Below are 13,492 nucleotides of genomic sequence, written 5' to 3'. Positions count from 1 at the left end.
GGGGAAGTGAGTAGGAGGAATGTAATGATGAGAAATTCAGGTCTTGAACAGTCATCCATGGCCAATACTGTGAAACCTAAATAGAGTGGAGACCGGGGTGGCAGTGAAACCAGGAAGGAAGATAAGAAGGATATGATTTGTGACTACTGTAAGAAGCCTAAACACACGAGAGATACCTGCTGGATGTTTCATCCTCACCTTGTGCCAAATAGACTCAAAAACAAGAAGGGAATGCTAACATGGCAGTCACTTGTGACTTACCTGGCTCCCCTACTACAGCTACTTTGGAGTCTGTTGCAACTGTTGCAGTGAGGGCCGAACTTGAGAGATATGGGTAGTTACTAAATCAACGAGATACAGTCAGCCCTAATCCAGTAATAGGTGGACAACTAGGTATAGGTGGTTCTAGTGGTGGACATTCTACTTCCTTTGCTCATATAGGTAGTTCACATGCCACTGCAACTTATGTTTCTTCTACAGGTAAGGAGGGACCTCCTTGGATTATAGACTCTGGAGCCTCATAACACATGATCCATAGTTCCACTATTTTTTCTTCTTGCCAACTCTGTTCTGGTAGAGACAGAGTTTCCACAGCTGATGGATCTCATGTTCCCATAACTAGGAAGGGGTCTATTAAGATTACTGATTCCATTTCCCTACCCTCTGTCCTTCATGTTCCTAGATTGAGTACTAACTTGTTATCTGTTAGTAGTTTGACTAAGAACTTGAATTGCTCAGTGATTTTTTCTCCTGGTCATTGTGTTTTGTAGGATTTGGTTTCAAAGAGGATGATTGGGAGTGGTCGTGAGGTGAATGGAATCTACCTCTTGGATGCGCTTCCTCATCATCAGAGTCATCATGTTAGCAGGGATTTTGAGTCAGAGTCTGTGAGTCAGATGATGCTTTGGCATAATCGTTTGGGACATTTGTCTTTTTCTTCTTTGCGTTTCTTGTTTCTGAAGTTGTTTGAGTCTGTTAATTTGTCTAGCTTAGAGTGTGAAAGCTGTCAGCTTGGAAAACATTGTAGACATTCATTTAAAGCTAGTAATAAAAGGTATCAATCTACTTTTGATGTTATCATATTGAAAGTGTTCAGCCAAACAGAGAAGAGAAGAGAGGGAAAGAAGAAAGAAGAAGAGGAAGGAGAGGGAGAGAAAGTGTTGAACTGGTTAGACTCTTCATCTAACCCAGTCGATCATATACTTGCATTTGAAATTTTAAGATACAAAAGACTGAAATGCCCCTGCATGTGAGGAGACATACAACCAACATAATACATAAAGTGAAAAGACGAAAATACCCTTTTCTAATTGACAATAACACTCCCCCTCAAGCTGGAGAATATATATCATATAATCCCAACTTGTTACATATGTAGCTCACCCTCCTTGAACTCAACCCTTTTGTGAACAGATCTGCCCATTGATCACCTATTCTCACATGTTCTGTCTTTATCACACCATTGATGACCTTTTCCCTTACAAAGTGACAATCTACCTCTATGTGTTTAGTTTTCTCATGGAAAATTGGGTTGGATGAGATGTGAATTGCAGCCTGATTGTCACAATATAGATTCATGGGTTTGCTTACTGAGAACTCGATTTCCTACAATAGATTCTTCAACCACATTAGTTCACATGCAGTGTGTGCCATGGCTTATTTCAAGATTACCCCCTGGCTTATACAGTAACCCACGACCTGGAGCCCCTTTCAAATACCGCACAATCCTAAGAATTGCATCCCAATGAGGTACCCGAGGACTCTGCATAAACTGACTTACCATACTGGCAACAAATGAGATATCAGGCCTAGTGATAGTTAGGTAATTCAGTTTTCCCACTAGCCTTCTATACCTTCCAGGATTATCAAACAATTCACTTGTCACTTCCCAACATATTTCCGCTAACAGAGGTTTATGCCCTGCTTTGATCTTGCAACTTCTATACCCAAGAAATACTTCAACTTTCCAAGATCTTTTGTCTGAAAGTGATCTTGTAGGAAGGTCTTCAATCTGTCAATCCCAACTCTATCACTGCTAGTTATGACTATGTCATCCACATAAACTACCAGCAAGATCTTCCTAGCCACAGAGTCATAGCTAAATGCTGAAGATCAACTTGACATTGTCTCATTCCAAACTCCTTCACCACCTCACTAAATTTTCCAAACCAAGCACGGGGAGACTGTTTAAGCCCATAAATTGCTTTCTTGAGCTTACACACCTTACCATCCTCCCCCTGAGCAACAAACCTCGGTGGTTGCTCCATGTACACCTCCTCAAGAAGATCGCCATGAAGAAAGGCATTTTTAATATCAGGCTGAAATAGAGGCCAATCATGCATGACAGCTAAGGAAATTAACACACGGACATAGCCAATCTTTGCAACTGGAGAGAAGGTTTCAATATAGTCTACACCATAAAGTTAAGAATACCCTTTTGCAACTAAGCGGGCTTTCAGGCGTTCCATTCTTCCATCTAGTAGATACTTAACAGCATACACCCATTTACAACCAACAACATGCTTACCTGGAGGGAGAGTGGTGAGTTCCCATGTCTGATTGTGATGAAGAGAAAAGAGTTCTTCTTCCATGGCCTTCCGCCACCCTGGCAATATAAGAGCCTCTTGAACATCCTTAGGAATGGATACAGAGGACAACAAAGTAATAAACTGGCAATGGGAAGCAGAAAGGTGAGATACAAAAACATAATTGGATATGGGGTGAAGTGTGCAACTACGTTTACCTTTCTGCAATGCAATAGGAAGGTCAAGATCAAAAGCCAAGTCAGATGTGGAAGAGGCTGGATCTGCCGCCGGAGTAGAAGGTGGTGGAGGTGTTGGTCTCTATCGATGAGTATACACTTGGCGAATTGGTGGTCGTTCAGGACGCTCCTGTAACGGGACCGGAGACTCGGGCACAAGAGGAACCATCGGAATGGAATTGTCAACTGGAAGAGGAAGAGGAACCTTCGTAGGCAAAGGATATGTACCAGGACCAGAGAAGTAAGGCACAGATTCAAAAAATGTAACATCAGGACAAACAAAGGATTTCTGGGTAATAGGATTGTAGCATTTATACCCTTTTTGGGTCCTAGAGTAGCCAAGGAAGATACATTTAATGGAGCGAGCATCCAACTTGTCTAAACTAGGACCAAAATTCTGAACAAAGCACACACACCCAAAGATTCTGGGTGTCAAGGGAAATGGAGACAAAGTAGGAAACAAGATAGAGAACGGAGAACGACCATCAAGAATGAATGTGGGCATGCGATTAATGAGAAAACAAGCAATAAGGACTGCATCACTCCAGAATTGTTTAGGAACATTCATATGATGAAGAAGAGACCAAGCTATTTCAAGTAGATGTCTATTCTTCCTCTCAGCTACCCCATTTTGCTGAGGAGTGTGGGCACAAGAGGTCTGGTGAATTATACCATGTTGTTCTAGGTATTGCTGAAAGGAAGAAAGAAAATACTCTCTACCATTGTCAGAACGAAGAATTTTAAGTGAAACACCAAATTGTGTACGCACTTCAGCATGAAACTTTTGGAAAATGGAAAATAATTCACTTCTTTCTTTCATTAAATAAAGCCATGTCATTCTGGAACAATCATCAACAAAAATTACAAAATATTTGTAACCATTGTACGATTCAATTCTAATTGGATCCCAAACATCCGAATGAACTAACTCAAAAGGACTCAACATACGGCTATCAACTCTAGGACTGAAGGAAACCTGGTGGTGTTTCCCATACTGACACGACTCACACTGCAAAAATGACAGACTACTCAATGATGGAATAAGAAGCTTAAGAGATTTAAGAGAGGGATGGATGAGTCTACAATGCCACTGAAGGGGAGTTAAGGAGGTTTGAAGCACAATTGTAGAGCCTCCACTATCAAGATAATACAATCCGCCAGCTTCATACCCTCCACCAATCTTCTTCCCTGTCGTTAGATCCTGAAAAACACAAGATGAAGGGTAAAATGTGATAGAACAATTGAGAGGTTTGGTTAGTTTGCTAACAGACATAAGATTAAAAGGAAACTTTGGAACATATAAGACAGAAGACAAAGGTAGAGATGCAGTGGTAACATTACAAACACCGTAGATAAGGGAAGTAGATCCATTAGCAAGGGTAACATTATTTGATGTAGAGGTTGGAGAAAGGGAGAAAAACACACTTGGAGTCCCGGTCATGTGATTAGAGGCTCCAAAGTCAATTATCCAGGGTGAGGATTTGGATGCTAGGCAAGCTATACCTGAATGAGCAAGGGTGGCAGTGTTCTGATGTGCAGTGGCCTGAAGAAATCTCTCATACTCCTCTCTGGGAATACTCATCATTCCCTCCCAGAAGTAGTTGTGACTATAGAAGATACTGGATCATCTGGTTGAGTATCACCGACTTCACTACCACCAACAGCTGCATGATTAGCCCATGTGGATGGTGGACCATGTAAATCATAACAAAAATCGTGTCCTTCTCTTCCACAGTGTGTGCACTTTCTTGTTCTGCTCCCCCTTCCTCTGCCACGACCTCCCCCTGAATCACGACCTCCTCCACTGGTACGACCACCCATAGGATTACTGCGGCCCCCCTTAACTGTACGGCCACCTCCTCTCTGCCCATAAGAACCACCTTGAGTACTAACCAGTGCTGATCTTTCTGAAGTTGTGTTACTCTCTGAGGGGCTAAGAGAAATCCTACGGAGACGGGCAAACACTTCTTTGAGAGTCGAGAGAGCAGATCCTCCCAATATCTGTGCCCTGACCGGTTCATACTCTGCTTTCAGTCCCACCAAGAACCGTGTAACATTAAGTTGTTCCCTTTGTTGTTGCTGAAGTTTAACGTCTGAGGTTAAGGGATGATAGACATTAAGTTCATTCTGAAGATTTTTCATGTTGGCATAATATTCTTCAAGAGTCTAATTTCCCTGCTGCAAATTGAAGTATTCTTGATAAAGCTAATAAACCCTTGTAGTGTTGTCTTGTCCCGAATAAAGTTTCTTCACATGTTCCCAAATATCCCTCGCTATATCTAAAAACATGAAGTTAACACAGATTTTTGGCTCCATACTGTTCCACAACCATGTCATGATCTGAGCATCCTCTTGCTCCCAATCACTAAACCTCAGGGATTCAGCACTCGGTTTCTCCTCCCGTACATGTTTCACTTTCTTCTTGACCTTCAGAAACACTTCCACCGACTTGGCCCACGGAACATAGTTTTCACCGTTGAGTTTGATGGATGTCATTTGTACACTTAAAAAATCAGGAGATATCATCACACTCGATTTCTGGTCACCACTTGACTCACCAATTGATGCTGTAGCACTCTACGAAGCTGGTCACAAAAACAAATTTCAGCTACTGCACTACTGTCCTTCTACTTCCACACCAACACACTTAAAAGTCACCACTAGCCTACCCTAGCATGCATTCGGCCACTGTGAACACCACTAATCTACGCACTGGCAGATTTAAAAACGCCCAGAATCACTCTTGAAATTGCTCATTAGAGAGCAGACCACAACCACTACACCCACTCGACCACCACAGCTGTCACATATAGTGACAGCAGTCCTCAGACAGACAAAACCTTGGATTTCTTGTTCACTTGAACTGCTGTAGTTGCCTACTGTCACCAGAACCAGAAATCTGGGTTACTTCACAGTCCTTTAACCCAGATTTCTCACACCATAAAAAAAAAGGTTGCTGCAGAACCCTTACTGTCGTGAAACCTTAGGTATTGCCGCAGAAATAGAAACCCTAATATCACAAACTACTAGATGTTGCCACAGGTACCTGGGTTCCTTCTTCTCTAACCCAGATTTCTCACGCCCAGAAAAAAAAAAAAAAAAAAAAAAAAAAAAAAAAAAAAACGAAAATGAAGGAGAAGACAGAAGGTTGCAGTCAGCTTCTAATACTGGCGCTCTGATACCACAAAAGTGTTCAGCCAAACAGAGAAGAGGAGAGAGAGAAAGAAGAAAGAAGAAGAGGGAGAGAAAGTGTCGAACTGGTTAGACTCTTCATCTAACCCAGTCAACCATATACTTGCATTTGAAAATATAAGATGCAAAAGACTGAAATGCCCCTGCACGTGAGGAGACATACAGCCAACATAATACATAAAGTGAAAAGATGAAAATACCCTTTTCTAACTGACTCTAACACATACTAATGTGTGGGGACCATACCATGTTCCTTCTATGGGTGGCTACCGATATTTTCTTTTATTTGTGGATGATTTTTTTCGGAGAGAACTATTAAGGGGGAGTGACGTAATCTTAATTATGTGCCGCAAGGGCACTTATGTCTTTTCATTTATTTTTTTATTTCTTATGTTGTCGCCCTAATATTTAAATAAAAAGTCTGGCGCCGCCAGAATATATCATTCGATCTCCATCTTCTCTTCTCTTCCTTCTCTTCTTCTTTCTTCTTCTTCTTCTTCTTCTCTTCTCTTCTCTTCTCTTCTCTTCTCTTCTCTTCTCTTCTCTTCTTCACTGTTGAATGAAATCAGAAGATTTTCAATTTTCTAATCCCCAAACCTCCTTTTGTCTTTTGGCAAGCACACCTGGTCCCAGTTGACAAGATGAAGCTAGTAGTTAGCAGGTTGTGATTGCCAGAAATGAGGAGGTTTTTCAGGGTTTATGTTTAGTTTTCAGATATAAAGAATAGGGCTTCGATCTGGTCTCTTGTTGTTGTCGATATATTGTGTGGTGAGCCTTGTTATTTAGGATTTTATCTTGTGTTTTAGCCATATCCCCGTCCTTATTTATTCATTTAGTATGAAAGCCACTCAATGCCATTGATGTAGGAGTAGGACAGGGAAGGGGTAACCTATAAATTAAGTATGCTAAACTGCAATTGCAGGTATTTATCCACTGGATTTCTTATTCTTCCATGCTTGCATCACCTTTATAGCTTTTTCGTCTATCTTTTCTAGATGTTACTTCTCAGAGAACCATTCAACCTAAAAGCTTAAGCTATTAAGTGAGGTCCTTGAATAGGTTTTATTCTCTAACATGCCCCCTCACACGAGGGCCCATTGGGCTTGAAGCGTGGACAGCACAGGCCCACCCATACCTTGTGCTGAAACTTAATTAGTTATAATGGGGGTAGCGAGAATCAAAAACTGGACCACTTGGTCAAAGTGGCTTTGATACCATCTCGGAGAACCATTCAACCTAAAAGCTTGAGCTATTAAGTGAGGTCCTTGAATAGGTCTTATTCTCTAACATTACTCTAAATCATGAATAAATTCCAGCTTTATCATTGAGTAGTTATAATTGCTAATATAATCCTTTTATGTGAAGATATGAAAAGAAAAGCGGTGCCCCTTATCATGTACTCCTATACTCCTAATATTGTGCTTCAATCTGGTATCAATGTCATATGGCAATAATTTCTAGATGAAAATGATAGAAGAGCAAGTTCATAACAGCAGATTTTCAACTTCTCAAATTGAATTTTGCTTTTTCAAAAAAAAAAAAAATCCATAGGATAGTAGGATAAGAAATCCACCAAGAGAGAGCCTTAAAAATTGGAAATACTACACAAGTCAAATGCCAGCATGCAGTCATGGTATGCATGAAATGGAGTTTACACAAAAGATACATGAAGTTAATTCTTGAGAGGGAATGGAACAAGTATGGTCTTCCCCTATTGGGAAGTGTTAGTAAACCAAAACTGGGGTTATTTTCCATGCACTATATTAGAGTGGTTTATGAATGTCTATGTGGTGGACTTGAAGGATGGTGCAATAATGGCTAATCTACAAGGTACAAGCTGAAACAGGGAATTTAATGCTGCTACAGGTACATAGATCAAAATGGTTGTATTTTCCACGAGAGTAGAGTGAAAACTGGTAGAGGAATAAGGTTGTTATTCCAGGCATTGTAAATCTTGGTTTCATGCTTCTTAGAGCATGAAATAGGTATGGAAAGAACTTGGGTATTAAAATGAATGGATGGAAAAACTAGGCAGAATAGGATCAGAGTAAGATCAACCGATGATAGGATAAGGGGACATTGGCTGAGATGGTTTACTCCTTTGAAATGAATGCCAATGAATGCACCAGTAAGGATTGATTTGATGTAAATTGAAGGCTCTAAAAGGACATGTGTTTCTTGAAATCATAGGCTCTCTTGGTTCTTCTCAAGTTTAAAGAACCTCTTCATAACCCAAATGCTTTTTTTTTTTTCTTGAAAACCTAAAATCCATCTAGTCCTGTAGCATATCTTTCTGCAGATGGTTGTCATTTAGAACCCACTTATATACATTGTTTCAGATCTGCAAACTACATTTAACTTAATATTTTTAAAATTTTCAAACAGGGAACCGATGCATTCTCACAGTCAGGTCTATATTCCAACCATCAAGACATTGGCCCTAGATACTCTGTGAGTATTATTTTTCTAAATATGAACTCATTTTCTTATAATATTCTCTTGTTATGTGGGTTATATGTTGATTCACATATCCAGAAAATTGTGGGCCTAAACTTGATATCATCATGCTAACTATGGATATGCTTTCAAGGATGCTTGAGCCTGCACCAAGTATAATGGCACCAATGCCTCTATTTCATCGTTCTATTTATGGAATGAGAACTAATGTACTTTTATTTACACAGGGAGTACTGCTTGGTTTATCCAACACTGCTGGAGTGCTGGCTGGTGTCCTGGGTACTGCTGCAACTGGTTACATCTTGCAACATGGTTTGTTCATATCCCTCAGTTCTCTCTCTCTCTCTCTCTAATGATGGAAATAGTTTGTCATGTTAACATTTTTCGCTTGGGTCAATTTGTTGAGGAAGTCTAGGGTCTATGTCAGGTTACATTCTGGGTGCCATGGCCAGCACCTCTTGCAGACCTGATGATTTGAGTCAACATGACCTCTCTGTCACTCTTGCTAAGGGTGTGCCAGATATACTGTGAATAGTACAATTATTCACTCATTCTGCTATAAAGAAAATCAACCTGATTTTCATACGAGATTTCTTTGAACTCTCATTTTGTTGTCTGTAGAATAAAATGCATGAATTGAATTATAATCTCTTAAATCTAGTTGGTATTTGGCTCAGGATATCTCTTAGGTGGCACTGGTTGAATGATTGGGCTTAACCCTGTCAATTGTTCATACCCTTCTTAATTTATGGGGTTTTGACATCTTTGGCTTATCTTTCACTATTTCGCTTTCTTATTAGTATCATTTTTCTCTTGCTTGTCATTTTTCAGGTTCCTGGGATGATGTCTTCAAGGTTTCAGTAGGACTCTATCTTGTTGGAACTGTTGTCTGGAGTCTCTTCTCAACGGGCGAGAAAATCCTGGACTAAACATCAGGCCAATTGATCATGTTACATAGCAGCCTATGTCCTTACATTTGACTTGAAAAACTAAGAAAAGAAAGAAGAAAAGGATCAAACCGAAGCAATTAAGCAAGGAGAAACTTAAATGTGGCAGAGAGGGGAGTTTCTTGAAAGGCTAGTGGTATGCCTGGAATCACAAAATGGAGGCTCAAGGACTACATTACACATTAAAAAGGCCATAATCAAACACGTCAGACTCCATGTTTTATTTGTAATGAAGGGAGCTCCCATATCTTCACAATTTAGTTCGGTTGGTGTGGAGGTGATAGCATATCATCTTTATTCTTCCAGATATTCAATGGAGCAAGGATGCATGTGTGACAGCCTCAACAATTTGGCGGGAATGTATATTGGATACTAACTCTAGTCAATTTTGTAATTATGTAATATATTTATTTTAATTTTTATGCATCACAATGTCCTTCCCTTGCAATTTTTTTGTGTTTAAGCACAAGGTAAAAAGTATTGATATGTAAGTGTGTATCTATGTATACTATATTATAAAGCGATTAGGTCCCACGTCAGCAGTTCTCTCCTCTCTTCTCTCCTTAAACCTCTCTCTTTTCTCCCTTACCCCTTCTTAGCCCTTCCATGTAGCCATGTTGTCACGGGGGTAGTCAATGTGGCAGCTCTCTCTTCTGCATTAGAGTGCCACTCCAAATCTCTCTCTCATGTCCTCAATCACTGAGACAACCCCTTCCTAAAATTTCTCCTAAAATCTCTCTCCCACCTAAAATTCTTCCTAAAACACCTCTTAATCTATATTGCCACGTGGCAGCTCTCCTTATTCACCAAGTTCCACTCCATCTCTCTCTCTCTCTCTCTCTTTCTCTCTCTCTCTCACGTTACCAATTGACTCAACCCCCTCCTAAAATTTCTCCTAAACAATCTCTTCCATCTAAAATTCCTCCTAAAACACCTCTTAATCTATATTATAAACCATCTAAAATAAAAAAACGTGGGTAAATTAATTTGGGTAAAATTAATTTATGAAATATTTTTTTATATTTTCAATAATTACTAATATTATTTAGTAAATATCAACACCTAAATTATAATTTTTCGTAATTTTGGTAAATTGAAAGTTTTAATTACTAAGAATTACTTGCTAAAAATTACTGATTTGGTAATTTAATTTCAATTTTTTTTGAAAAATAATTATTGAAATCAGTAATTACTAAAAATTAATAATTTATTAAAATATTAATACATACAAATTTAATAATTAAAAATTAATAGTAGTTTTTAGTAATAAGTAGCTATTGATATTTTCAGTAATTTTGGTCAATTTATTAATATTTAATGAGATTATCAAACAATAATTAAAATTTTTTAGTGGAAAATTAATTTCAATAAATACAAATTTATTTTTTATATTTTCAGTCATTTTGATATTTACTATAATTTTTGAGCAATAATTAGTGATTTTGTTAATTTAGTGAAACTTAAATTATAAAACTTCCAATTTTTCACATAAATAATTGGAAAATTTTAATAATTTCCAAAGTATTGAATACTACATTTATAATACCGTAATTAATGGAACTATATTTATGGGGTTGGGGGTGTTATAGGTTCAGGGGATGGCCCCAAGGTAGGGGTGATCATGGGTCGGGTCGGGCCGGACCCGAGCTGGGCTTTGCACTTATGATAAAGGCTATACCTTAGGCTTGGGCCCAACCCGGCCCGAGGTTCTGGGCCTATAACGTAAGCCCTAGCCCAAGTCTACACGGGCCTGGGCTGAGCCGGGCCTGATTCTGGGCTAATGTCTTTCATATATAAAATATTACATATCTATAATATTTTATATTAGATGACATCACACGCATATATACCAATTCAAGGGGGATGTAATGTGTTAGGTGAGGGTATTGGAAGCCTTGAATTATTATAAATGTCGGAGTAAAAATTTATGGGGTAGGTTCAATCAAAATTTCCCTCAACTATATTAATATTTTGCATCTTGCTTTTCAGCAGTTATCAAAATTCAATAGGGTCTCGATGTGGAGGCGGTAGTTAAAACAAGATCCGAGTCTTTATAGCTGAAATTAAATCTTGCTGCTAATGGTAAATTTGAATTTGCTAAGGAGATTGTATCTTAATTCCTAAATAAGTTTAAAATATCAATATAATACTTATGATACTAGGTATGTTGTATTAGTATCTAAAGGGAACAATATAATATATAGATAGAAATGTGGAATGGTTCAATTTGCACCATTATTTCCATATCAGTTCCATATTGGTTTGTGTTGGTCCATATTAGTTGGTATTTAACCCATACATAGGTATGTAGTATACATGTACACAGGGTGGGCCAGGCAAGCCCTCATTTCAAGCCTGAATCTCAACCTGAAAATTGGTCATGAAGAAAATTTTATTTGTTACTTAAAAACAAGATCGACTTATTTATATTAAACTACCTGAGAATTCAAAAATACTGAAAGATTTCAAGAAAAGAAAAGAGAAACAAAGAAAAAAAATGTAAAATATATATTTTATTATATAAAATATTATTGGACTGGACTTGGGTTTGAGAAAGCCCAAACCTGACCCAAAAAAGGCTGGGCCTAGTGTTTTGGAAACTAAGCCCAAGCCACAGGCCTAAAAATAATGTCCACGCTTGAGAAACAACAAGCCAGCCCAGTCCGACCTGACCCACGAACAGGCCTAGTATGTATCACATATCAATCTGGGTCTCCTACCCACAAGAATCCTACCCACAGGATACTATAGCTGTACATTAGGAGCATCTCCTCATGAATGGTAACATGAAAATACGAAAGATGTTCTCAACGTACAACTGTAGTATCCTGTGCTAGGTGTGGGTAGGAGATCCGAGCTCTTAGTTATGATATTAATTGTGTTAATTGTTGTTTTTTTGGATTCAAAATTCAAATTAAGCCTAGTAATTTCCATCATTAATGCCATTAATTGTGGATTTTCAAATAAATAATTAAAATAACATACATTTAATTTTTGGATATTATCTAAAACTCACCTTGACTCTTTTACATTTCTCTTAAACTCACCATTACTTTTCAAAACCTCCAGTGAGCCCCCTATCAATAAGTTTTATTATCCAAAACTCACCTTCCATTAGATTTCTGTTAAGTCACCATTAGTGACCATTAATAGAAGTTATCCACGTAAGCATTTAAGCATTTTACATGACCAAACTACCCTTAAAATGGCTAGTCAACCTTATTTTAAATATATGCGGATTGGGTCAGGCCTAGGCTAGCTTGAAATATCAGGCCCAAGCATGATTCTAAGATTTGCAGGCCTAGTGTGGGTCGGGGCCCAGGTCAGAGATCATTCTGTCATTAAAAAATAAATAAATAAATAAATATTTAACAAGCTTGATTGACCATTTAGGAGTAATTTGGTCATGCAAAATACTTAAGTGCTTATGTGGACAATTTTTATTAATGGTTGCCAACAGTGATCCAAGGAAATCTTATCAGAATGTTAGTTTTGGACAATAAAACTCACTGGCATGGGGCTTTCTAGAGGCTTTGAAAAGTCATGATGAATTTAAGAGAAATGTGAAAAAAGTCGTGCTATATTTAAATGTTTAAAATGATCATTACTTTCACTATTTTATATAAGGGTTCGACTATGATACTAGAAAGACATGACATTGGAAAAACTTGTGACCGACCAATTGATATAATAAACATGGTAACCAATCAGGTGATATTTATCCAAATTCATGGTGAATTTTGATTGGTCAAAGTTCTTCCAGTATCATATATTTCTGACATCATAGATTTCCCTTTATAAAAAGTTATATAATATGCATTTCCAAACCTTAATCTAATGCTATAAATATATTTATGAGATTTATTGGAATTTTTATGTACCCAAGGTGTATTAGAATATACTTCCTAAAAAAGTGTAATAGAATATATATCCATATTCAAGCTTAAGAATACAATACACAATCAGTTGCGTATCATTTTAGGCACAACCCTATCAACCTTCCCCGAAATCCGATTACCCACATCATCCAATCTATAGTATACTCCAAGCAAGAGAGACGGAGACCATGTAATTGAATTGCCTTGAACTGAAGCATCAAAAGAGCCAAACTTTGATTCCCACCATGCATCGATCT

The 13,492-nt window shown here is 38.1% G+C and overlaps 1 protein-coding gene across 1 annotated transcript in view; it reads left to right on the top strand.

The window, feature by feature from the left end:
• The window catches only part of LOC104601226 (sodium-dependent phosphate transport protein 1, chloroplastic-like), a 44,851-nt gene extending 34,960 nt beyond the window's left edge, over positions 1–9,891 (top strand). The window contains exons 8-10 of the mRNA XM_010264494.3: positions 8,339–8,404; positions 8,638–8,722; positions 9,242–9,891. Of these exons, the coding sequence (XP_010262796.1) occupies positions 8,339–8,404; positions 8,638–8,722; positions 9,242–9,339 (249 nt within the window). The 3' untranslated portion in view covers positions 9,340–9,891. The remainder of the gene's footprint in view (positions 1–8,338; positions 8,405–8,637; positions 8,723–9,241) is intronic.
• The last annotated feature ends 3,601 nt before the right edge of the window (positions 9,892–13,492 follow it).

The sequence above is a fragment of the Nelumbo nucifera genome, chromosome 2, assembly GCF_055504915.1.
Source record: "Nelumbo nucifera cultivar China Antique chromosome 2, China Antique-T2T, whole genome shotgun sequence".
In the NCBI taxonomy this organism is placed as follows: Eukaryota; Viridiplantae; Streptophyta; class Magnoliopsida; order Proteales; family Nelumbonaceae; genus Nelumbo; species Nelumbo nucifera.
This window is presented reverse-complemented; position numbering and strand designations above follow the sequence as displayed.